We start from the raw sequence: 23,146 nt of genomic DNA, 5'->3' as shown, positions 1-23,146 counted from the left end.
GCGACGCGCGGTGTCGGCGAAAGACCGGAATGGACGATGGGAAGGAACTGACAACACACCCTCCCTCCCCCAACACAGTCAACCACGTCCACACCCAGCCATCTATCCACTATGGCAGAATCATCCAACACGCGCCAACCATCGCCTTCCCCTCCCCCGCCTGCGCCCATCTCCCAGACCCCCGGCCCGCGCGCATCGCGCCTCCACCAGGTCTTCGACCAAGCATTGGCGCGCACACTGCGAGCAAACTCGTACCAGAATTTTGCCAGCTGTTTCCCCACACCCGCACGACATGTCCCTGCCAGCCTGGAGAGTGTATGGCGCCAACTGAACGCGAAGCTAGAGGAGAGCGCCAAGGCAGAATTTACCGAGATCCTGACGGAACGGGAGGCGGTTCAACATCTGAACGAGCTAGATCGGTTGGTCGGGGAGGCCAGGGCGAGAAAGGAGAGCGAGGGAGAGAATGGGGAGGGACATGCGACCCGAGCTGCGTACGTTGCTTTGCTTTTACTCCGTGCCTATTTCTTCTTTTCTTTTTTGGGTTCATATCTGACATATCTGCCGACGACTACAGTCCGCACACTCTCGGTGCAGAAGATCTGTACAAGGCGCACCTAATGCCGTATCTCCAGGAAGCGCAGGCCACGCTCAACGACAAGCTCGAGGCGACCCACACGCAGAACGCCGAGCTGGCGCAGACGGTGCAGACCCAGCGTATAGAAATCGAGCAGCTGTTGTCCCAGCTTGAATCAGTGATAGGCGATTTGGAGGGCGCAGCAACTGCAGCCACGCAGTTCAGCAAGGAGCATCACCTTCGGCAGGACGCCGTCCAGATGGATGAAGAGGTCAACGCTCGGGTAGGCCTTTAACGACCGTCTGATCAATCATGAGATCAAGGATGCCATGTCTGTGCCGTTTACCATTCCGTCCTCCACCATGTCCTGGGCTACTGCCACCACCTCGTTGAGTCTGGTCGTCCTGAGCTGGTCCAGCTTGGCCGTTTCCCCCCCCACTGCTGCAGCAATTGCCTCCTTGCATGACCCATCACGCTCTTCTTCGCTGGCCCTGTCTCGTCGAGCCAGAGCTGCCGCTCCTCGGTAGTATGTTTGAGCGTTGCGCAAGAGGGTGGCGCCATTCTGCTGCGCCATTTCATAGTTCCAGGGTGATATCCCCAGTTGCCAGCGGTGCATCTCGACATCTCCCCGCGCGAGATGGATCTTGGGCAGATTATCCGCGTCTGGAATCTTGGAGGCGGCCGTCAACGCGTCCAGCGCGACCGACAGTGATTGCCAGCGGGCCGACAGAGCCGTGTTGGATGACTCGAGGTCCGATGGAGGGACATCGCCCAGCGCGCTATTGAAAGATATAAGTGCATCTGCCTTGGCGCACAATCCTTCTGGATCGGCCGACAGATCGAGATCGGGCCCAAAGGCCTTCCCGACCTCTTGCTGATAGGTGTCGACATTGCTGTGTCCGCCCCGGTATAGAACCTCGTTCATGGCGCATATGAGTTTGGTCCGAGCCAAGGCAGCCTCATACTGGCGGTCCGATCCATCAACATACATGGGGAGTCGGGTCTGCACGAGCCCCGACGAATACTCCTCCACCCAACCAATGCCTCCCTCCCCCGGATTAAAAGTCAACAGATTGCACAGGGCGGTCAATGTGTCGAGCTGTGCCACAGCCGTGTCCGCAAGCGTGTTCTTTGTGACGGGTTCGACGATCGCGGCCCATTGCTCTTGCGACTCATCGTTGGACTCTGCTTCAGCTGCCTCGGCCGGCTCCGCCAATGGCGTTGACTCTTCCGGCTGGTTCCCCATGGGTTCCATAGCTTGAATCTGCTCCTCCATCTCAGAGAACTTCATCTCCTGCAGCATCAAGCACCGCTGGAAGAGCTCGATGGCCTCTTGCAGTGAGGAAACCGCCTGCGTGAGTGCCTCGTCGCCCGGGTGCTTGGAGTCAGACATGGTCTCGGCTAGACTGGTGAGTACCTGCGCCGTGTTGAACAAGACATCGGCGTTGTCCTGATCCAGTTTCAGGGCTGTGCGATGCGACTCCAGCGCGATCTGCAGGAGCTCGCCCTGTGGCGCGGGTAGCTGGGCGGCCAGCTTGGGGTGCTGGGTGATTTCATATTGAACTCTTGCCCTGGACCAATCGGGTTAGCCGTGTCTTCAAAATGTGAAACCTTCTCCGACATACTTATTGTAGGCTAGATCAAAGGCTCCCGGGTGTCGCTGGAGGCCGTCGTCGTAGGTAGCGATGGCTCGCATGAAGAAGCGCATCGACTTGGCGGCATCGCCCGCCCGCCATTTCTCGCCGGCCTCTTCGAGCTCGACGCCGGCTGTGGCATTGGTTAGTCGTTGGTTGATGATGTCGCTGGTTGTTCCATTGGGGACGTGCCTGCTAAAAATTCATCTGCCGTGACGGGTGTCTGTGATCCAAATGATCAGCCACTTGATTGTAAAGCGTGGTGTTAGTTCCCGTACCTGCTTGGCCGCCTTCTTCTTGCCCTTGGCTTCCTTCAGAAAGGATTTGGGTTTCGGCATGGTGATTGTTAGGTTCGATCCTTCCCGATCGCCGCCGATCCGCCAGGTCTCAGGTGTGATGTGATGATCCAGAATCACAGAAGTGGCTCAAGATGGCGGTGAGTAGTCAGCCGGGTTCGTGTGGTCCTGCCCGAGACACCACAACAACAGTAGAAATAACATTCGGCACCACCACCGGTACCGTCAAATAGTAATAACCCTCGCAGCTCGTCCCTCGTGAACTAACGACCGACTAGTACGGGGGAAGTAGTACATTAAGCGTGGCCCAGCACGTGGCAACCGGGTCTTCTGCAAATCAGACGCGTGGTGGCAAACCTAGTGGAGGAACCCCCTCTTTGTTGAAACCGGTCAGTATGTAACTTCATATCCGTCGCGCAGTCACGGAGTCCCGAATAATATATAAGAAGAAGATGTAATAAATTGTAATAAATGGTAATAACAGCGACAATGATACTAATAACCATCATCTTGTTCTTTCTTTTTCTTTTCTCCCCCAATCGCCCGTTGCTCCTGAACATACATTCCTCGGATTGTTGTGGTGGTCCCGCCCGCCTTCGCTGCTTATGCTGAACCTTCCCTCCTGCACCGAACTCCTCTGCTGCTCTTCATCTTTCCCTGCTGGACGAGTAGCACACTTTCCATCCCCCGATTATTGATTCTTCTGGAGGTAGGTTTGCTCCAACCGGCCGAGGTGGCCCACGTCTTTCTTTTCCTTCCGCCCGGCTCAACCCGCTGATCCATTCTCTCCTAGACTCCCGCTCCCCAACCCAGCAAGCGGTCCGTCAGCCTCTTCGCCTTACTACTACCGCTCTCTCCCTCCCCATCCCTTTCTACCTCTCGATCCCATCCCTTCACCCCCCCAACCCAAAAAAGCGATGACTCGTCAGCCCTCCCTGGACTCAGAGCGACCGATCATGGCCCACTCGGTAAGGATTCCTGTGTAACCCGGTCCCCCTTTTTCAATCCACGAATCACTGACCCCGTTGGCCTCCCCCAGAACCGCAACTCCAAGCGCTTTTCCACCATCAGCGGTAGCCCCTCGCTCGCTGCCTCCGAACGTACCAACGCCAGCCTGCCCAGCGGCGACCCCCGACTGGCCGATATTCGCTCCTTCTCGGATGGCCTGAATCGCCTGGAGAACAAGCCCCTGGCGATGCAGCGCTTTGTGCCCACAGATGAGAAGTCGGACAACCTGAACAAACTGGCCCTGGGAGCCAAGGTCGAGCGCGCGCTCGGGCGGAGGATGTCGAGCCAGGATGCCGTCATGCGCCAGCCCAAGACGGTCCTGAGCGAGAAGACCGCTGCGGCGTCGTAATCTCTCTCTGTCTATCATCATGACCGGATCTACTCCCCCTTCACGTCTCATTTTTTTCATACCCCATTTACTTTCTTCCTGTCGGATCAGCGGCGTTGTTATTTGGCCCTCGGATGAGATTTTGGTATTTGTGTCTCTTGTCTGATTTTGTCTGGTTTCTGGTTGGCCTGTGTGGTCCTGTTCATCTCCTGTATGTGCCTGTCTCGTTCTATACATATCTCTGAATCATCACCCTATCCTGCTCCGCCCATCGTAGAAATCCATCAGAATGGCGTGTCGATACTCGGTCCGGGTTCTGCCGGGCGGTGAGCCACCCACCCGCACGGAGGAAAGCAAGCGTCGCTTTTTCAATTTGCGCCTCCAGCCCGTCTTGCTCCAGCTCACCACCACCACTGGACCGACCTACCCACCTACCTACCTACACCTCATCTTCTCTCCTTGTCTTGGTTTAGGCACATCTCTTCTCTGTTATCAATTCACCCGATCTCATCTCATTTCATCTCCTCACCTCTTCCATTCCACCCCGTTGTGATCCGAACCGCACAGAGGACCTGTGCCCGTCACCTCTCACCTCAGCTACGTCCCTCATACTCTTCGCCAGCTGCAGAAGAGTCTTTAAATCCTCTTTCACCTTTTTTTTCTTTTCTTCCTCTCATTCTGCTACATTCAATCCCTTGCATTGGTGTTTGGTCCATTTGGCATTGTGAGTGCAGATTGGTAATAGTATGGAGAGCATGGCCAAACTGACCTGGACTTAGTGAAGCGAGGAAAACTACTTCTTTTAGATCATCCATCTCTCTGCACTTGGTAGAGATCCATCCAGCTCTGCTTGTGTGCCATCGATTATTAGCCCTCGGTGATTTTTTTTTGATTCCGTCTTGCACCCGTCTCGAACCATCACACACATACATACATCAGACCCCTCAATTCCTCATGATGGCCGACATGACCCAGCCTCCGATGAATGGCAACTTCCCTGGCCAGCACGGCTACCCGGACTCGTTCAATCATGCCCATGTGGCCATGAACACTGCGGCCAGCTTCCAGCCGGCCCAGTCCTCTACCCCGACGACTGTCACGCCCACCACCGACCATCAGAAGAGCGAGATTTCCAAGGATGAGGTTGGCTGGTTCTTTGTGGAGCAGTTCTATACCACCATGAGCCGCAACCCGGACAAGCTGCACCTGTTCTACTCTCGGCGCTCCCAGCTGGTCTTTGGTACTGAGGCGGAGTCGGTGCCTGTCGCTATCGGCACCAAGGTGAGTTTCTCATGCACACAACATCGCTTGCATATATTCTAACCACTTTTGTCCGCTAGGAAATCAATGAGAAGATCAAGCAGCTGGAGTTCCAGGACTGCAAGGTCCGTGTCCTTAATGTCGACTCTCAAGCCTCCTTCGACAACATCCTGGTCTCCGTCATCGGCGAGATCTCCAACAAATCTGAGCCCTCACGCAAGTTCGCCCAGACCTTTGTTTTGGCCGAGCAGCCCAACGGCTACTACGTGCTGAACGATATCTTCCGATATCTGGTCGAGGATGAGGAGCTTGCGCAGGAAGAGGCTGCTCCCCAGCCTGTTGTGGAAGCCCCTACAGCCGCTCCCGCAGCTCCCGCGGCTCCTGCTGTGGATGACCAGGTGACTGAACTGGCGGCTGTCAACAAGGTCGATGAAAAGCTAGAGGAGGCCAAGACCAACGGCGATATCGCGCAGCCAAAGGAAGTGCCCCCGCAGACCAACGGCACTCCCGCCGAGGAGGAGACCCAGGCTCCCCTCCCCGCTGTCGAAGCTGAACTCGTTGAGAACGAGAAGCCTCAGACCCCCGAGCCCTCGCCTGCCCCGGAGCAGCAGGAGGCTGAGAAGGAGCCCGAGGCTCCCTCCAGCTTTGCCCCCAAGAGCTGGGCCACCATTGCCTCCAAGCCGGGTGCGCAGCCTCCAGTGATCCCCGCCATTCCCGCCGCTGCGCCCAAGGCTGCGCCAGCTGCTGCTCCAGCTGCCGCGGCTTCCCAGCCTGCTGCCCCTGTCGCTACCCCGGCCGCTGAGCCTGCTGCTTCCCAGGACACTGCCTCGAACGACGGTGCGGGCTGGCAGACTGCCGGTTCTGACCACAAGAAGACCCAGTCTCGTGCGGGTGAAGAGCAGACGGTCCTGGCCTACGTTAAGAACGTCACTGATAAGGTGGATGCCAGTCTGCTCAAACAGACCCTGTCCCGTTTCGGCAAGCTGAGGTATTTTGATGTCAGCCGTCCTAAGGTCAGTTTTCTCCTCCCCTCCACCCTGCCAACAATACTCATGTCCTTCTAGAACTGTGCCTTTGTTGAATTCGCCGATCCCTCGGCCTACACTGCCGCCGTCGCGAACAACCCGCACCAGATCGGCAGCGAGCAGGTTCTCGTTGAGGAGCGCCGCCCTCGTGGTAATGCCTACGGTAGCAACGGTTACAGTGCTGGTCGCGGTGGTGCTGGCCGTGGCCGTGGTGATCGTGCGGGTAGCCAGGGCCGTGGTGGTTTCCAGCGCGATGGCCGTGGAGGGTTTGCTCCCCGTGGTCGTGGCGGTAATGTGGCCTCCAAGGGCCGTAGCCAAGCCCAAGCCGCCTAAATCCTCGGCACGTCCCGCCTTCGATGATCTTTTCACCTGGGGTCGGGCCGGCTGGGCCGTTTCGCCTGCTGTGGCCGTCTATGGATGAACCCCCAGGGTCTGTATTACTTGTTGCCTTTTTTTTTGGTTTCATTTGTTCTCCCATTCCCTCTTTTTTTTGTCCCTAATGACATGTGTTATGTGACTCCCACTCCCCTTTCTCTTGTCACAGTGCATATTAGCGGTTGGTCCCGGTCTGGCTGGAAAAGTTACGTTCCTTTCCATCCCGTCAATGGGGCGCTTGTGTTTTATCTTTCTTCTTTTTCACATTTGATTAATTCCCGTGCTCTCATTCTCTGCCCTATACTTTTATTTCCATTCTTTTTGTGTCTTCTTTTTTTTTTGCCATGATCCGAGCCACCCCCCAAGATCTTTCTATATCGCATATTTTTAACTAGCATAGCAAGCTCCGGGGTTCCCTGTTTTGGGTGCATCTTGTTCATTGGTAGTCGTTCAGCGGGGAAGATTCTAGATGTAGAAGCTTCGGTGGATGCCTAAGGCATCAACAGAGCTCCTCCATCTCACCACGGCGTTTGTAGCACAGCCAGGGGCCCGACCGACATCCTGGTTCTCTGCAGATGAGTGCAGGGAAGACTCTAGAAGAATAATGAATGATGGGGATCCGAAGAATAATCTAGAGGGATGAGTTGCCTGACCGACCGTGGAAGTTGCTGGATTGCCGTAGAAACCCACCCGAATTTTTTTGGAAACACAAGAAAAAGGTGGCCCGCCCTCGCTCTCTCTTCTCCTTCTCTTCTCTCCATCCTCCCTCTCTCTTCTTCACCCCGTGTTGCTCCCTGCGGCTACTCTCCTCCCCAATTCCCACGAACTGAATCTCTCTGTTTTAATTCCTCCCCTAATCCCTCTCCAGCCTCAACTCAACTTTTCTTGTAAGATCCTTCCCCCCTCCCTCTTTCTCAGCTCCAGCCATTCTCCACACCGACACCACCCAACCAACCCACCAATCCATCCCCCTCAGACTGGAGAAAACTCAGCCTCGCCACCACAATTGTCAGGACGTCCCTTCTAACATCTCTCCCAGAATCTCAATTCCCCTCAACACCGCCAGCATGCCCGAGACCTTCGAGTTCCAGGCTGAGATCTCTCAGCTGCTCTCCCTTATCATTAACACCGTCTACTCCAACAAGGAGATCTTCCTGCGTGAGTTGATCTCCAACGCCTCGGATGCCCTTGATAAGATCCGCTATGAGGCTCTCTCCGACCCCTCCAAGCTCGACTCCAACAAGGATCTGCGGATCGATATCATCCCGGACAAGGAGAACAAGACCCTGACCATCCGGGACACCGGTATTGGTATGACCAAGGCTGTAAGTACTGGATCAAACTGTGATTGCTGTATGAGGTGCTAACCCTTTCGTCCAGGACCTGATCAACAACCTGGGTACCATTGCCCGCTCTGGCACCAAGCAGTTCATGGAGGCTCTGTCCGCTGGTGCTGACATCTCCATGATCGGCCAGTTCGGTGTCGGTTTCTACTCGGCCTACCTGGTTGCCGACAAGGTCACTTTTGTGTCCAAGCACAACGATGATGAGCAGTACGTCTGGGAGTCGGCTGCCGGTGGCACCTTCACCCTGACCCAGGACACCGAGGGCGAGCAGCTCGGCCGTGGTTCCAAGATCATCCTGCACCTCAAGGACGAGCAGATGGACTACCTCAACGAGAGCCGCATCAAGGAGGTTGTCCGCAAGCACTCCGAGTTCATCTCCTACCCTATCTACCTGCACGTCCTGAAGGAGACCGAGACGGAGGTCCCCGACGAGGAGGCCGAGGAGGAGACCAAGGAGGAGGACGAGGAGAAGAAGCCCAAGGTCGAGGAGGTCGACGAGGACGAGGAGAAGAAGGAGAAGAAGACCAAGACCGTCAAGGAGTCCAAGATCGAGGAGGAGGAGCTGAACAAGACCAAGCCCATCTGGACTCGCAACCCGGCCGACATCACCCAGGAGGAGTACGCCTCCTTCTACAAGTCGCTGTCCAACGACTGGGAGGACCACCTGGGCGTCAAGCACTTCTCCGTTGAGGGTCAGCTCGAGTTCCGCGCTATCCTCTTCGTCCCCAAGCGCGCTCCCTTTGACCTTTTCGAGACCAAGAAGACCAAGAACAACATCAAGCTGTACGTGCGCCGCGTCTTCATCACCGACGATGCCACCGACCTCATCCCCGAGTGGCTGAGCTTCATCAAGGGTGTCGTCGATTCCGAGGACCTGCCCCTCAACCTGTCGCGTGAGACTCTCCAGCAGAACAAGATCATGAAGGTCATCAAGAAGAACATTGTCAAGAAGACCCTCGAGCTCTTCAACGAGATCGCCGAGGACCGTGAGCAGTTCGACAAGTTCTACTCGGCCTTCAGCAAGAACATCAAGCTTGGTATCCACGAGGATGCCCAGAACCGCCAGACCCTGGCCAAGCTGCTGCGCTACCAGTCGACCAAGTCTGGTGATGAGATCACCTCTCTTACTGACTACATCACCCGCATGCCGGAGCACCAGAAGAACGTCTACTACATCACCGGCGAGTCGATCAAGGCTGTTGCCAAGTCGCCCTTCCTGGACACCCTCAAGCAGAAGAACTTTGAGGTTCTGTTCCTGGTCGACCCCATTGATGAGTACGCCTTCACCCAGCTGAAGGAGTTCGACGGCAAGAAGCTGGTCGACATCACCAAGGACTTCGAGCTCGAGGAGACCGAGGAGGAGAAGAAAGAGCGCGAGCAGGAGGAGAAGGAGTACGAGGACCTGGCCAAGGCTCTGAAGAACATTCTCGGCGACAAGGTTGAGAAGGTCGTTGTGTCGCACAAGCTCATGGGTGCCCCCTGCGCCATCCGTACCGGCCAGTTCGGCTGGTCCGCCAACATGGAGCGTATCATGAAGGCCCAGGCCCTGCGTGACACCTCGATGAGCTCGTACATGTCCTCCAAGAAGACCTTCGAGATCTCCCCCAAGTCCTCCATTATCAAGGAGCTGAAGAAGAAGGTCGAGTCGGACGGCGAGAACGACCGCACGGTCAAGTCCATCACCCAGCTTCTCTTCGAGACCTCCCTGCTGGTTTCCGGATTCACCATTGAGGAGCCCGCCAGCTTCTCCGAGCGCATCCACAAGCTCGTGTCTCTGGGTCTGAACATCGACGAGGACACCGAGACTGCCGAGGAGAAGGCCGCCGAGGAGGCTCCCGCTGCCGAGGCCACCGGCGAGAGCGCCATGGAGGAGGTTGACTAGATGGGTTACCTCTCTTCTTTCTAACGGGAAATGGGAAACGGGATACGACTTTCCTCCTTCTTTGATGTTTTTTCTTTTTCTTTTTTCTTAAATGTGTCCAACAATCAGAGCTTTTGGGTTTTACTTCACTTTTCTTCCCCTTCTACTGTGTAGCCTCTCTTCCTTCCAGTTTATTTTTTGAAACAGTTGCTTGACTGGAGATTGTCGCGAATGGAAAAGTCCTGTGCGTTTAGACCTGGATTTGGCTTGCAAATCTTGATGCTTTCAATCTCGTCTATTCTGCTGCATCCATCTAGACCGGCTAGCTCTTGGTCCCATCGTAGGCGGTGTACTCGTAGTATCGATTCATTCGACCCCATCCAGCCCCCGCCCTAGAATGGGATATATCGTATGGTTCATCTCGTTCACAATGATAGGGAAAGTATGCACTGAACAAAAAGAACAAAAATTTTCAGAAACAACTACAAGCTCAATGACATTCTTCCCCAGGCAACTCCTCACCTTGAAAGCTCTCAACGGAAATGCTGTACACGTGGATTACCTCATGATGGAGGTTGCACGTTATCTAAAGAGCGTGCGTGCACGGCGGCGTTTAAGGTCAGGAAATTGCTTGAGGAACCATCCCGAGGAGCATGGTCCACTTTGAAGATTAAATGCCTACTAACCCTTTAGGGAAAGAAATTGGCCTGAGTATGAGGTGTGGCCACCGTTAAAAGAAAGAGTAAAAGACCAAGGAAAACCCCCAGTTCGATTAAACGCCGATGATAGGATAGGATAAGAGAAATGAGATACCCATGGAGAAGAAAGCGAGACATCAACGCCCACCCCGCTAGCCAGTGAAGTGAAGAGAAAAAAAAGCCGTCCCACATGTTCCGAGTCATACCTCATCAAGATCATACGCGATTCCCTTAAGCAGGGCAACGCAAAAAGCTCTTACCGTTCCATACTCCCGGAAAAATAGTCTACGTTCAACCCGGCCAGGGTGCGGGTTGGAAGGCCCCAGGTGCGAGCGAGCCAGAGCGCCAGGCCACCGACAACGCCGACGCTGCCGACGATCTGGACCAGCACCCAACCCCGGTGACCGAGATCATCGATCCAGCCGACAATGCCCAGCGGGTCATGCGGACTCATTTTCGCAACGCGGTACTCCGCCGGAGAGCGCGATCGTCCGACATGCAAGCCCACCGCGCCGGTTTTCTCACTGCTCGCTATATGCAGATTGTGGAAGCCTGGGGTCTGGGTGAGAGGGACTAGCGAACCGTCGACGACGCACTCACTCAGTCGCTCGGTTAGCCAGACCGCACGCTCGCCGCGGGCCAGCGCTGCGTAGCGATCACGCTCGTTTTGGAGGCTGCGCTGAAGATCGGTCGCCCACTGCGCCAGTCGCACTTGGGCTAGTTGTTCCTCGTTCCGAGTGTAGTCTGCCAGGCGCGCCATAGCGTAGCTGGGCTGCGACCCGCCAGTACCCGAGAGGGGTGAGTTCAGTGATGTTTGTGAGGTAACTCGCCACGGGGATGCGCCGCTTATAGGGCCAGATAGGGCATTGGGAAGTGGAGCAGTCGATGGTGGCACAGATGGGAAGCCAGCGCGTCGCTGTGCAACTTTCTTGGCGGCTAAGTGGCGCATCCAGGCTAGGTTATCTCGGTCAAATATCTTCTGCACCAAATATTCCAGCTCAGAGGAAACGAGAGGCTGCACATAGTCCGGGCTCATAAGCGTGCTGGCATCCATGACTTCCATATCGGCTGTTTTTTCAGAGGACACTGCATAGGGTGGCTGTGCTTCCAGCCCGTCAGGACTAACAAACAGGAAAGGTTTGATTCCAGTATCTCGTGCATGCTGATGGAACCGCTCCTTGAGCGCGGTGATTTGCTCGGGAGACATGGTGTCCGCTTTTGATATCACTGGGATAACATTGCTCAAGTCGGCGAGCTTTCGGATGCACTGCATGTCTGTCGGTAAAGTGTCTGCACAAGATCAGTTATGAGACTACAGCTCAAACCGGGATAGCGACTAAACTTACCGTTTGAAATCAAATATACGACAGCGTCCACCTGGGAGCCACCGTTACCAGCAAGTAGATTTTGAAAATCGATTCCTGCACCTTCTAGGGCGGCAGTCGCACGAAGCAACTGTTGCCGCATATATTGCACAATGGCATCGGTCTGTCCAGCACGGCTCAGCGAGGTTGTGGGCGTATCGACGAAGCAAAGATTGCGCTCAAGCACGATTTCGTCAATGCTTTTCCGTCGTCGCAGCACCCGCGAGTCCTCCAGATCAGACCACCAGCAGGGATATGGTTTAGTGCTTGCATAGATTTCAGTGGTGGTGGTTGGCATTCCCTGATCGGGTACGCTTCCAGAATGAACTCGCGACAGCCGGCGATGCTGCGGGGAAGTAATCGCGGGAAGTGAATCGACATGTACAATGTCCTCGCAGGCCTGAACAATCGATTTGATTAAAGAAGTTTTCCCCGAGCCTTAGGACATTAGAACAGCTGAACCAAAAGTAACGGGGCGGGCAATGCATACCAGGAGCGCCAGCCAACAGAACCTTAAATCGGCCCATGTCTTTCCCCCTCCCTGTGAAGGGTCGTCGGCTGGGCATTCTGATACTTGGCATGATCAACTGGGAAACACCAGGAGTAGGGCGCGGGGATGCGCGGAGCCGGGGCCCCTCATCTTCATCCCCCGACGTGATGACCTGGCTGTTTGTTTCGTCGGTGATGGAAATGTCATCGAGTGGTCGCAGCGACTGGTTGGAGACCGATTTGGGGCTACTGGGTAGCGACGAAGGCTCATCGGGGTTGCCCAGGTTGAGCGGGGTCAGAGGGCGGGAGGCCGCGTCAGAGCCCAGTGGCCGGAGAGGTGATTCTCGAAGACCAGAGTCTACCGGCTTGATTGTTTGGCGTCGTCGCGATATGAGAGATTCATCCAGGTCATCTTCAACCGCCTCCTGTTGTTGGTGGTCGCCCTTGTACTCCGCAGGTGGGTCGCGGGGTGATGAGCGGGGAGACCCGACCAGCCCGACCTGCGACAGGGTCTCGTCTAGGCTATGAACGCCATACATACTCTCCCTGGAAGACTCGGCGTCGTCAGGGGGAAACGGAGGGGACTCGGGGTCTGAGGCATGTGGACTACGGGACAAGAAGAAGGTCGCGGGGACGGCAGTGCGGGGGTCTTGGGATGGCGATGGAGAAGGGCGATCGAAGGATGGTTTGCGGGCAAAGGCCGGCAAGTCAGAGACAGGCGGACGCATGGTGGAAGCGCAGCATCTAAGCGGGCAAGAGAGACATTAGTGGTGGTGAGGATGGGGATGAGGATGATGGGTGATGTATGATCATGTCATGTAGAGAGGTGTACGTAAGCAAGGGTCACGGTACCTCGATGGACAATCGGGCCGAGAAGACGACCAAGCGAGATCCACTTGCCTTGGATGCTTAGTACATAGGAGTACATCGGAGGACACAGGTACACAGGTACAGATGGACCGATGTGTTTGTGTCTACTGCTGGAAGAGTCAATGAATTTATTTCTTCCTAGTACGCGGTGTGCCGTGCAACAGCATAATAATACTGGAGCGCCTGGAGCGGTAAAATGCGAACCACAGACGAGCCGAGCGTGGAAATTCTCCGTCTCCGCCCGAGGGCTGATCTCCATCTCCCCTGGTCTTCTTGTCCCTCCCACTTTCTTCCTCTTCCCCCCACTACTATTGATCCCTCTCTTTTCGCATCATGTCTCATCATCGTCTTCACTGAGTCGAGCCCTGCTCTCGGCCAACTTGTCCGGATCTTTCTCTCACTCTCTTGTCGCGGCGGACCCCACCCCGCTTCCTCTGGCCTAATTGGTCTGATAACTTAGGAAAGAAAAAAAAAAGAGACAACGCCCCCTCGGGCAATGGAACAGCCACCCATGTCGTGGCCCGAGCAGCTCGATGATGGCTCGCTCATCACCGCGCCGGCCGACGATGAATTCTCCAACTTCCTCGAGTTCGGCATGCAGTTTCCCGATCTCGAGGGGCACGGACCAGGCGCCTCGCAACATTCCCAGCAACACTCACTCGCCAATCCATCCAGCACCACGGCTCCCAACTCCGAAATGGTGCACATGGATACCGAGCCAACCTCGCACCCCATGCAGTACGGGCAGCTGGATATGTCTGACTACAACGGCCAGTCGCAGTCCCATCAATTGGCCTACTCGGCGCCCGGCATGACCCCGGGCTTTTGCGCGCCAGATTCCTCGCAACAGCGCTCCCTGCGGCCATCGCAGGCCTCGCACTATATGCAGGGCCAGCCGATGATCCCGCCGACGCCGAACAGTATGGAAATGCACGGTAATGCCGCGCGATATTCCCAGCGCGTGGATGAGAACCAAGAGATGTACGACCGCTATGCGCGTATCAACGAGGAGCAGGCGCTGTACACTCCCCTGGTTTCTCCTGCCATGACTCCATTGGAGAATCAGTTTCGGCTTCCCGAATACACCATCCCCGGGGAGTACTTCACCCCTCTCACTTCTCCTGCCTTGGAAGCGCAGAATTCGAACCAGTCCAACAACAGCGGTTATCCATTCCATCACAGGCAGGTGTCTGATGCGGGGTATGTCACGACGAGCGCAGAGATCAACCCGCTCCCAGCGACCTCTTCTCCATCATCTCCTCACATTATCAGGAAGTCCGGTCGTCGGCGACCGTCCACCTCTCGTGTCACCGGGCGGAGTAAGGTCAAGCAGTCGCCTTCTATCCGGGCGCAGCAGCAGCGCAAGAAGTCGGCCCTTAGCGTGAACTCGGAAGAGCTGTTCAATAACCTCAATGAGGAGCTGAACGCTCACAAGCCGCTCAACAACGATGTGTGCTCTCTCCAGGCCAGCAGCAATGAGGGCTCTGGCCAAGACTCGGTCTCCCCCGAGCCACTATCAGAACCTCTGATGCCACCCCCGGCTCTTCCTCCGCCTCGCAGATCCCCCGCGATCGCTCCCCAGTACTCTCGGTCGCAGCCCGCTGGGGCGGCCACCCCTGCAACGTTGATGCGGCTCCGGTCGCAGCATTCACCGGACCCCTCGGACCAGTTCACCGGACAAGCACAGCTTGCACCGCCCGAGTACCAAGACGAGGTGATGGAGGATATTTCCCTCCCGGAGGCGGCTACTCCATCACAGCAGCCTCGCCACAAGGTATCTCGCATCGATACCACCATGCGCGCCAGCACTATCAGTCCTGCGAACTCTGCAAATACTACACCGTCGTTGGAGCTGCGGTCGGCTGCGAATGATCAACCTACCAGCTGGTCTATTGCTCCCAGCCCGCGTACAGTCATGCCTTCCCCGGGCGGACCAATTCCCAAGAAGTCAGATTCTTCAACGACTCCTGTATCCAATCGCAAACGGCAAAGCTTAAGTGCCACACATGCAAGCCCACAATTGCGGCCGAAGATTAGCCCCAGCATCCAACCGCTCATGCGAGGTGATGGTAAGTCAAAAGACTAAACTGGTTCTTCCTATTGATCCTAATCCTTTCCCAGGCATGAGCCATGACACGTCGTCTATCTATCTGGCGTCTAAGTCCAATTACCAACACATCCTCGATGGCACCTTGCCGTCTGGCGTTTCGTACCCCGAAAGTCTCGCAGAGAATCTGAGCTCGAAGCGCACGAACCACAAGCTGGCTGAGCAGGGTCGACGGAATCGGATTAACAATGCTCTCAAGGAGATCGAAGGGCTCATCCCACCAGCATTCATTCAGGCACGACAAGCCCACGAAGTGGCTGCAAACAATACTCCGAAGGCTGGCGAGAAGGAGAAGGACAAATCGAACAATCAGCCTATCAGCAAGGCCACTGCGGTTGAGATGGCTATCGACTACATCAAGCTGCTGAAGACATCTCTGGATGATGCTTCCACCAAACTAGCGCTGGCTGAAGCGAAGCTTGCTGCCGGCAATCTGGCTCAGGACGGCTCGACTAGTGACACATCCTCATCCGCGACAGACAAGGTTGCATTCAAAGGGACTACAGCGGACTCTATGTCGCCGGATTCGAAGTAATTTGCGGTGGGAGGTGCGCTGATTGATTTGGAGTGAACTCAGAGTTGTTCGGCTATGTGTTATGATCTTTGCTCTTCTGGTTTTTTTTTCTTTCTTTCTCTCTCTGGGTACCGGACAGGATGGTGTTGTTCATTGAATGGGAGGGCGGCCTTTTCTTGCTTGTGTTATTATCTATCTTCGTGTATCCAAATAGAGCTAACTTGACTACATACTTTAACCGGGGTTTTGCCCGTGCTTGGGAGCTCGCTTGCTGTTTCAGTGCCTATCCACTTACTGAATAGGCTGTATGCGAGATCTAGGGCTTACGGTGGCAAACGATGGATCTAGATTGGACGAATCTCACATCAACCATACTTGAAACGGAAGAGTAGGACTCGTAAGCCGAAGTTAAAGTCCATGGTTACATCTACCAGTGTTTGTTGAAATACGCAAGATTGGCCATTGGTTCTTCTCAACCCCATTGGTTGGAACTCGGTTAATTTTGGGATATCCTCGAAGCAGCACCAGCAATGGATGCGCCGCCTGTAAATGCAACTCTTGCTATGAGATTCGTCGCGTCATGAACAGACAAAATAAAAACAGGCTGATCAATAATCGCGGAACACGGCCACCATATCGTCCAACCGGGCCAACGCGCCCAGGTATTTGGCTTCACGGGCCCGCCACCGCTTCAGATACTCCAACTCAGCATCTGACAGATACCGCTCCTCATTCCCCTTGACATCAGAACGCTCCGTCTTCTCCAGGAAATCCTTCTCGCGCTCACGCTCGAAATTCAACCGCTGCAGAGTACGAGACATGGCCTTGTACGTATCCTCCAAGATGCTGCCACAGATCCGATCCGGGTCGTAGTACCAGAGGTAGATGGTCTTGGAAGGCTGCCGCTGTGCATCGCGCGGCACTTCCTGAAGATCAACGAACCCGCCTGATTGCATGCTGGCGAGGGTCTGTCGCAGATCCTTGAATGGGAGCATAGTAATCTCCTGTAGCCGTTTCTCGTCTAGCTTCCCCTTAGCGTGCAGCACGCGTACCACCCGCAGCGCGACATCACCGAAGCGCGACTCGGTCAGAGTTTCCAGTTCTAGATGCCGCAGTTTGCGTGCAAGACGGCGGAACTCAATCCTCCAGGTAGAGAGACCGCCAATTTGGGCCAGTGAAGTCAGATTGTACGGTGGTTGGGCCAGGAGACGAAGGTGTTGGTCAATCTCGTCGGTGCGGTCAATTGGATCCTCCTCCTCATGGTCATTATCGTTGCCGTTGACGCCATTTGTCATTGGCCGTTTCCCGAGCCGGTTCGTTTTTTGTGAGGGATTCATTGGCCCGATAGACCCTGTTAGGTCCAGTTGCGGATCAACATCTTCCACTATTGCACTCAGCTTGATCGGAGCCGAGTATTGCTCTCCTTCCTCTCCCTCGCGCGGAATCTCAGCCGAGTCCCGGCAGCGGGATGTCTGATATTCGATACGGCGGAGAAGACAGCCATATACCTCGGCCGTCATGGCAGACGCATCGATCGCGGCGAGCTCGATAAATCGAGCATTGCGAAGTGCCACATCCAACTTGGGGTAGTTGACCCGGACAACCATTCCAGGCTAAGTAAGGTGTTAGTACCCGGTGGATCATAAAGCATGAAGCAAAAAAAAACCTACATCCATGGGAGCAGTATCATATCCATCTTCATCCTCTGACCCGTCATTCTCTTGTTCTTCATTTTCTTCCTCCTCCCCTTCTTCTCCAGAACCATCGCCATGAACCGTCCCATGGTCCATCCGAGCGTGCTTGTTTGGTGTGCCAGAACTGTGACCTGACTTGCGCTTGATGCCTCGAGGGAGCCCATTGAATATCAATCCGCGAGTGAGGTCTCCATCTGTTCGTTCCGCAACCAACTCCGCGGTCTCGTGAACAATCGCCTCCTGCTGTTTCTTGCCTTTCAATGATTTGATATCCGGTCTAGAGGAGACGGTTCGCTCGGCGTCGAGCCAGTTATCCGCGGGGCTCTGGAGATGTGCTTCCCGAACCCGCATGATGTAACCGTGGGATGCAAGAGCGGTAAGAGTAGAGTGCAGGAGTGGCGGTCTTTCATGGTGATCCCCGTTCCTTACGTCGGGTGCCTCCTCGTCATGGTTGATCCCGTTTGTCATGGGCTTGGAAGATCGAAGTTCCGGCAGTGTCTCCAAATAGCTGATCGGGGCATGCCCAAGGAACAAAATGGCGGACATAACTTTGGCCGCATACTTCCCCAGTCGGTCTTGAACCAGGTGCATGATTTTGCCCGATCGTACGAGATAGTAGGCGGACTGCGGGTTCGCCTCATAGTAGGTAATGCCGTCGTCGAGGGAGGTGTAATGGTAGACGAGGTGGTGCTGGATCATCGCCGCGAGGCCATGATGCACCTGACGATCGGTCAGGCGGGAGTAGAATTTCAATCGCGGGAGAGTCAACCGTTCGTATCTTTGGAGAGTGGAAAAGATGCACTTCAACGCGCGAAAACGGTCAGCTTCCAGCTCCACGACCACAAATACCCCGTGATACTGGGATGACCTACTGCAAACAACTCCCCGAAATGGTCCTCGATCAGGAGCGTACAGAGCTCCGCGGCGAACTAAGCTGGTCGTCAGCACCTCGAGCGCGCACTTTTTTCTTGGGGACTCGTGAGTCCCCACGGGCATTTTTACCTTGGACGTCATAGCGGAGGTAGCAGGAAGCCGCCAGCCTGCAGTACAGCAGATGAGCGACAGTCGAGGTCACCCAAGCAGGAGCATTGGGGTAACGGCGACTGCGACTTTCTGCATCTTTTCTGGTTCCCAGTCACGTGGTTTCCGGTTTTGCCCGTCGGCCAATCAGGGGCCGGTGAATCCACGCAGCTTTTCAGCACTTCGACACTACTCTCGTCTCGTTCATCTCCTGTTTTCCCGCACTCCCCCCTCCCCTCCCTCCCTGCCAATTGTCCTGTTCCCTGGCTCTGTCTGGGTGTCTACTCTTTCCTCTTTCCTCCATTCACCCAGGCGACCATGCTGTCGCGGTCTTCCCTCAGCCGCAATGCGCCGCGAGCGCTCAACGTGGGCCGTCGGGCCATGGCCTCCGCCGCCAACCCGGCCTTCCAGTACGATGTCTCCGAGGCCGCTGGCGTGAAGGTCGCCAACCGTGAGGTGGCTGGCCCGACTGGCACCATCGCCTTGGTTGCAAAGGCCGGTTCCCGCTACCAGCCCTTCCCTGGTTTCTCCGATGCTCTCGAGCAATTCGCCTTCAAGGTTGGTCCTCCGGCCGTCAATTGAATCAATTCATCAATGTATAACCCACAATGCTAATTCAACTGCCAATGGCTAGTCCACACTCAAGCGATCGGCACTTCGGATCACCCGGGAGGTCGAGCTGTTGGGTGGTGAGATCTCGTCGAGCCACTCCCGCGAAAACATCGTCCTGCGGGCCAAATTCCTCTCGAACGACCTCCCATACTTCACAGAGCTGCTCGCGGAGGTTGCGAGCCAGACCAAGTTCCCTGGTGAGTTGGGCTTTTGTTGGTGTGGGAAGAAAATGTACTAACTTTTATCAGATCACGAATTGAATGAGCTCGTCAGCAAGCTCCTCAAGTACAAGCAGCAGGCCATCTTCTCCAACCCCGAGAATATCGCCATCGATGCCGCCCACAGTGTGGCCTTCCATCGCGGCCTGGGCTCGCAGATCACCCCGACGGAGACCACGCCGTTCGAGAAGTACCTGTCGGCCGACGCCGTGGCTGAGTACGCCCAGAGCGCCTACGCCAAGTCCAACGTCGCTCTTGTCGCCAGCGGCCCCAACGCTGCCGATGTGAACAAGTGGGTTGGCCAGTTCTTCAAGGACCTGCCCAGCGGCGGCGCCTCCAGTCAGTACAAGGTCCAGCCAAGCGAGGCAACCAAGTACTATGGTGGCCAGCAGCGTCTGTCTTCCAAGGCCGGCAATGCCGTCGTGATTGCCTTCCACGGATCCAGCGCCTTCGGTACCGCAGGCTACAAGCCCGAGGCCTCCGTCCTGGCCGCGCTCCTGGGCGGCGAGTCCACCATCAAGTGGTCTCCCGGCTTCTCGCTCCTGTCGCAGGCCACTCAGGGCTTCTCGTCGCTCCGTGTTTCCACCAAGAACCACGCGTACTCCGATGCCGGCCTCTTCACCGTCACCCTCTCCGGCAAGGCCGACCAGGTTGGTGCCGCCAGCAAGAACGTTGTCGACGTCCTCAAGAAGGCCGCCGCCGGCCAGGTCGCCAGCGAGGAGATCAAGAAGGCCACTGCTCTGGCCAAGTTCCGTGCTCTGGAGTCCGTCCAGACTCTCGAGACCGGCCTCGAGGCCACTGGATCCGGCCTGGTGCATGGCAGCAAGCCGTACCAGATCGGTGAGGTTGCCAAGGCTCTTGAGAATGTCACGGAGCAGCAAGTCAAGGAGGTATGTTTGAACCCACAATTCTGTTTCTTGTATTATCATACTAATTGTTTATCTGCAGGCTGCCAAGTCCTTCCTCTCCGGCAAGGCCACCGTCATCAGCGTCGGCGATGTCTTCCAGCTCCCGTATGCCGAGGACCTGGGTCTGACCGTCTAAACCCTGTATACAATACACAACCCCTAGATTTAAGGGGGGGAAAGTCAGAGAGTCCCCCGTTGCTTGGATTTAATGTGAAGGCCTGTGCCTAGATTCATTTGCCAATATCTCCTTTGTCCGAAGGTGTAGTTGACTGTAATACAATTGTACCTTATTCGATGCAGCACTGCCCAATCTGAGAAATTGAACACCTTAAGGTTAGCTTGGCTACCTAGATAGCGTACATGTACATTTTTTATAAGAACTCATTAGGTGCTCCGACTTCGAACTCAGCCGGTCGTCCGCAATGACCTTTTTACTCAATGAGACGTTCATGGTGCATTTATTGCCTTCAATCATGATACTCCGTCGAGTTTACCCCCAGAATCACACCATAAATACATGTGTATATTGACCGAAAGGGTCTAAAAAAGGATATGCAAGATACACACAGCCAGTAGTCTCGACCAACAAGGACATCAATTTCGCCGGGTATCCGTGATCTACGAATACAATCGCAGGTAATGAGCCTATTATCTACTAGATCAAATGATATTCTAACGCATATTTCAAAACCAATTGCACGGGGTCATTTCTCTTATATACTGACACACCCCTTAATAAGACCGAGTTCAGTATCCCAAGCTGAAGTTCAACCGAGGTCAAACCCCCAGAGCCGAACCATAGATTACATCTAGAAGTAAAACACCCGGCTAAGCTCATTTAGGTATGGAAGAGTATCGAGTGAGATTAATTATACGGACTCGTATCCACGACCTTCCGCCGAAGGTAACGAAGACGGAAAAGGCCGATTTGCGCCCCCGAAATCGGATTTTTGGGGAGAGGGCGGTGACAACAGAGAGAGGCAGCGGAGAACTCAGGGACAATCGGCTACGGCCCGTGCAGGAATCGGCTATGCAGGTACTGTAGGAGCGAAGGAAACCTGTTCTGACAGGAAGCTAGATATCCAATTTCATAGTAATGATGGCTGAACTACACTTTGTGCAATTGTGTGGAGAAAGAGCGTTTTCGATGAAAAGATTTTGATTCACGAGTCTATGGGCATCTAAATGAATACAGTAGGAAATTAAGAATGCTGCTCGGCAGTCGCAGACACAAAGAGGAGAAAAAGCACGATGGTATCACAATAATCACCGCAGCAGTAATCAATGGGTACCTAGTATCGAGTCGGCCCTCTCGTACAAACAAAGTATGGAGTTTGCTTACGGTCAATCTCGACAGACCTAAATGGTCATACCCCGGTGTTTACAATGACCAGAAAACCACTGCACAGCAGAAGGGTATCTCAAACCTTCTCTTTAATGCTTCGCAGTGACAGCCTCGCCAGTCAGTTTTTCGACTGCCTCCTTGGCCCTATTTCGGTGTAATAGTGGTTAGTCCGAGGTATCACATGATAGCGAACGATGGATCAATGAGAATAGGACGGAAGAGGAAAAATGGAAACGTACATGTCACCCAGAGCAACCATGCAGACGGTCTGCCAGATGCCCAGGCCTATACGGGGCGCCACACCCCGGTAGAGACCCTTGAGGCCGTTGGAGTCGTAGATGTACTTGAAGGTCTTGCCCACAGTCAAGTTCTTGGGCCGGTTGGGGTCTTCGGTCTTGCTCTGCATCTCAACGCGGATAACCTCGATAGGCTGATTCCAAGCGGACAGACCACCACCAAGGCCAGAGGCCAGGATCTTCTCGAAGGCGGACAGCTTCTGGCTATCTTCCTTGTTGGTCACCTTGCGGATGGCGCTCTCAGCCAGACGCGACAGACCAAAGCGAGAGCCCCAGTTGGTCGTCTGACGGATAGCCACGGCATTGACACCACGGTTGATACCGCGGATGCCCTCCTTGCGGTAAATATCCATGAAGGTCGTGAAGGTGCCGGGAGGCTTGACGCCCGACGCAGCTATCTTGTGCTTGGTGATCTCGACCGTCTTCATACAGGTACAGAAGCCCATAGTCGCATAGGCCTGGGCAACACCACCGGCCATACCAGCACCGATACCAGCCAGAAAGTCGGGCGCACCGAGCACCTTGGCGCCGTACTCCGCCTCGGAGGCGACGAACAGCAGCACGGCGCCCTTGGTAGAAGCCTCAATCCAGGCCCACGGAATGAGTCCTTGATAGTCTGTTTCAATTTCCGTCGATATTAGCCTCTATTTTTTTTTCTTTATCGGAGACTTGTCCGGGGGCTGGGCACATCCCCACACCACCGCAACTTGCGCTCATCGGAGGAATCAGGATCAGCGTCACTTACAACCGAGGATCCCGCCACGACCCCAAATCCGACCCATAGCACCAGCGAAGCTGTCGCCCCGATTTGCGGCCATGGTTGTCTTGGTCACTTCCAGCGGCTACAATGGTCCATCAGTCAGTATGCCTGGTTTCGGCGGGGGTTCGATTGGGTCCGTATTCGGGGGAAATTTTGGCGGCCGTACCTGTCCAAGCGTTGTGACTCTAGAGATCAATTAGCATCTATTATCGTATGGGACAAGTTCGTTGGTAGGAGATGACATACTCGAACATATTCAATCCAGCGCCCACTGCAGAAGACAGAAAGTTAGACCAGTGGACCCTGCCGAGACATAGAAAGGATCCTTACGCAACAGATTGCTGAACTTGACGGGCTTTCTCTCCAGTGCGGGGGCCGAAGCCTTCTCCGGGGTGGTGGTAGACATCTGGGGCACTTGGGGATGCGCTGAAAGGGGCCCTGACCAAGGGATGTAAGGGGCTGCGGCGCCGAGGGGATCACAAAAAGTGGGAAGGGAAGAAGAGGGGAGTAAGTCGCGAAGTCGTGGTGAGAGAAGTGGGTGTGA

General features: G+C 55.2%; 10 protein-coding genes across 10 annotated transcripts; 6 read left to right on the top strand and 4 right to left on the bottom strand.

Moving 5' to 3' along the window:
* Positions 1–111: 111 nt before the first annotated feature.
* PFLUO_LOCUS6514 (uncharacterized protein) lies at positions 112–869 on the top strand (the record flags this gene model as incomplete). The annotated part of the gene is made up of 2 exons (XM_073784064.1): positions 112–491; positions 575–869. 2 exons carry the CDS (start codon positions 112–114, stop codon positions 867–869), a joined length of 675 nt encoding a protein of 224 aa, XP_073640557.1.
* Positions 870–884: 15 nt separating this feature from the next.
* On the bottom strand, positions 885–2,546 carry PFLUO_LOCUS6513 (uncharacterized protein; the record flags this gene model as incomplete). Its single annotated transcript, XM_073784063.1, has 3 exons — positions 885–2,145; positions 2,200–2,341; positions 2,426–2,546. The coding sequence occupies 3 exons, from the start codon at positions 2,544–2,546 to the stop codon at positions 885–887; spliced, it is 1,524 nt and encodes a 507-aa protein (XP_073640556.1).
* A 914-nt stretch (positions 2,547–3,460) lies between these two features.
* On the top strand, positions 3,461–3,861 carry PFLUO_LOCUS6512 (uncharacterized protein; the record flags this gene model as incomplete). The annotated part of the gene is made up of 2 exons (XM_073784062.1): positions 3,461–3,472; positions 3,544–3,861. The coding sequence occupies 2 exons, from the start codon at positions 3,461–3,463 to the stop codon at positions 3,859–3,861; spliced, it is 330 nt and encodes a 109-aa protein (XP_073640555.1).
* A 936-nt stretch (positions 3,862–4,797) lies between these two features.
* On the top strand, positions 4,798–6,458 carry PFLUO_LOCUS6511 (uncharacterized protein; the record flags this gene model as incomplete). The annotated part of the gene is made up of 3 exons (XM_073784061.1): positions 4,798–5,121; positions 5,181–6,113; positions 6,165–6,458. The coding sequence occupies 3 exons, from the start codon at positions 4,798–4,800 to the stop codon at positions 6,456–6,458; spliced, it is 1,551 nt and encodes a 516-aa protein (XP_073640554.1).
* A 1,109-nt stretch (positions 6,459–7,567) lies between these two features.
* On the top strand, positions 7,568–9,728 carry PFLUO_LOCUS6510 (Hsp90 chaperone hsp82; the record flags this gene model as incomplete). Its single annotated transcript, XM_073784060.1, has 2 exons — positions 7,568–7,825; positions 7,881–9,728. The coding sequence occupies 2 exons, from the start codon at positions 7,568–7,570 to the stop codon at positions 9,726–9,728; spliced, it is 2,106 nt and encodes a 701-aa protein (XP_073640553.1).
* Positions 9,729–10,661: 933 nt separating this feature from the next.
* Positions 10,662–12,986, bottom strand: PFLUO_LOCUS6509 (uncharacterized protein; the record flags this gene model as incomplete). Its single annotated transcript, XM_073784059.1, has 3 exons — positions 10,662–11,695; positions 11,752–12,207; positions 12,260–12,986. 3 exons carry the CDS (start codon positions 12,984–12,986, stop codon positions 10,662–10,664), a joined length of 2,217 nt encoding a protein of 738 aa, XP_073640552.1.
* A 653-nt stretch (positions 12,987–13,639) lies between these two features.
* On the top strand, positions 13,640–15,770 carry PFLUO_LOCUS6508 (uncharacterized protein; the record flags this gene model as incomplete). Its single annotated transcript, XM_073784058.1, has 2 exons — positions 13,640–15,197; positions 15,250–15,770. 2 exons carry the CDS (start codon positions 13,640–13,642, stop codon positions 15,768–15,770), a joined length of 2,079 nt encoding a protein of 692 aa, XP_073640551.1.
* A 587-nt stretch (positions 15,771–16,357) lies between these two features.
* On the bottom strand, positions 16,358–18,457 carry PFLUO_LOCUS6507 (RNA polymerase III subunit C82; the record flags this gene model as incomplete). Its single annotated transcript, XM_073784057.1, has 4 exons — positions 16,358–17,362; positions 17,420–18,244; positions 18,316–18,372; positions 18,446–18,457. 4 exons carry the CDS (start codon positions 18,455–18,457, stop codon positions 16,358–16,360), a joined length of 1,899 nt encoding a protein of 632 aa, XP_073640550.1.
* Positions 18,458–18,781: 324 nt separating this feature from the next.
* PFLUO_LOCUS6506 (ubiquinol-cytochrome c reductase core subunit 1) lies at positions 18,782–20,337 on the top strand (the record flags this gene model as incomplete). The annotated part of the gene is made up of 4 exons (XM_073784056.1): positions 18,782–19,021; positions 19,098–19,272; positions 19,324–20,183; positions 20,242–20,337. 4 exons carry the CDS (start codon positions 18,782–18,784, stop codon positions 20,335–20,337), a joined length of 1,371 nt encoding a protein of 456 aa, XP_073640549.1.
* A 1,298-nt stretch (positions 20,338–21,635) lies between these two features.
* On the bottom strand, positions 21,636–23,008 carry PFLUO_LOCUS6505 (Mitochondrial DNA replication protein yhm2; the record flags this gene model as incomplete). The annotated part of the gene is made up of 6 exons (XM_073784054.1): positions 21,636–21,690; positions 21,786–22,458; positions 22,588–22,684; positions 22,769–22,787; positions 22,849–22,873; positions 22,933–23,008. 6 exons carry the CDS (start codon positions 23,006–23,008, stop codon positions 21,636–21,638), a joined length of 945 nt encoding a protein of 314 aa, XP_073640548.1.
* Between the last annotated feature and the right edge of the window lie 138 nt (positions 23,009–23,146).

This window comes from Penicillium psychrofluorescens (assembly GCF_964197705.1).
Source record: "Penicillium psychrofluorescens genome assembly, chromosome: 4".
NCBI lineage: Eukaryota > Fungi > Ascomycota > Eurotiomycetes > Eurotiales > Aspergillaceae > Penicillium > Penicillium psychrofluorescens.
This window is presented reverse-complemented; position numbering and strand designations above follow the sequence as displayed.